Source organism: Bison bison, unplaced genomic scaffold (genome assembly GCF_000754665.1).
Source record: "Bison bison bison isolate TAMUID 2011002044 unplaced genomic scaffold, Bison_UMD1.0 scf7180017847210, whole genome shotgun sequence".
NCBI classification, from domain to species: domain Eukaryota; kingdom Metazoa; phylum Chordata; class Mammalia; order Artiodactyla; family Bovidae; genus Bison; species Bison bison.
Window position 1 is genome coordinate 9,618 of NW_011477783.1, and position 1,215 is coordinate 10,832.

At 68.5% G+C, this 1,215-nt stretch overlaps 1 protein-coding gene across 1 annotated transcript; it reads left to right on the forward strand.

Annotated features, from left to right (window-relative positions):
• Window position 1: 1 nt before the first annotated feature.
• On the forward strand, window positions 2-445 carry SBK2 (SH3 domain binding kinase family, member 2; the record flags this gene model as incomplete). The annotated part of the gene is made up of 1 exon (XM_010842156.1): window positions 2-445. A coding segment is annotated over one exon (444 nt), but the record flags the coding sequence as incomplete, so codon positions are not given.
• Between the last annotated feature and the right edge of the window lie 770 nt (window positions 446-1,215).

The window sequence follows — 1,215 nt, forward strand, 5'->3', positions numbered from 1 at the left end:
GGCGGACTTCGGCCACACGCGGCCGCGGGGGACCCTGCTGCGCCTGGCCGGGGCCCCCATCCCCTACACGGCCCCCGAGCTCTGCGCGCCCCCGCCCCTCCCCGAGGGGCTGCCCATCCAACCCGCCCTGGATGCCTGGGCGCTGGGCGTCCTGCTCTTCTGCCTTCTCACCGGCTACTTCCCCTGGGACCAGCCCCTGGCGGAGGCCGACCCCTTCTACGAGGACTTCGTCGTCTGGCAGGCCTCTGGCCAGCCCGACCACCGGCCTCGGCCCTGGTTCGGCCTGACGCCCACGGCTGACACCCTGCTGTTGGGGCTGCTGGAGCCCCAGCCGCGGAGGAGGAGCCCCGTGAGCTCCGTCCGGGGCTTCCTGGGGCGGCCCTGGAGGCAGCGGGAGGGGGAGGCTGAGGAGGTGTACCCGGGGGAGGACGAAGACTCAGGGTGAGGAGGGTGGGGCGGGGGTGCTCCGGACAGGCCCGGCCGCCCCCGCCGCCCCCTCGGCTTTCGGGACGGCTCTTGGCTGCTCTGCCGTCTGTCCGCCTCTGTCTGGGATCGTCCGCTTCCCACCTGTCTGCCGCCTCGGTCCGGGGGTCTCTGAGCGAGCACCGTGGCCGTCCGCACCCGTCCACCTTCCCGGGCCGCGGCACCCACGGCTCCCTTTGCCTAGCTGCTCTTGGTTCACGCTCCCCTGCCACAAATCAGCCAGGCCGCCCCTGCTCCCCCTTCTCGCAGGCCTCCCCTCCGGTGGAGCCCAAGCAGCAGGGGCCATCGTGGGCGTGCAGGCGGCCCATCCCTTCGGTTTTGCACGGCTCTCCTGAGCACACCTGTCGTCCTGCCCGAGTCTCTCCTCTCCTGAGCGCCCTCCACTCCCCACCTCACCCCCTCTGCCCCTTCTCCCACCAGCTGGGTCTGCGCCCTCTTGGTAACGCGTTTTGTCTTTCTCACCTCAGCTACTCTCTGCAAATAAAGTCCTTCTGGTACTTAGGTGTCTGTGATGCTGTTGGTCTGTCAGCCTGGGACAGAGAAGGCCAGCGTGTGTGTGTGTGTGTGTGTGTGTGTGTGCGCGCGCGCGTGCATGCGTGCAAGTGTCCCCTGAAGGGCATGTTGTGGAGGAGAGAGACTGTGGAGGAGAGACAGAGACAGAGGAGGGAGGGAAGCGAGGCAGAGACAAGGAGAAAGGGAGAGACAGAGAGAGGAAGACAGACACAGAGAGGC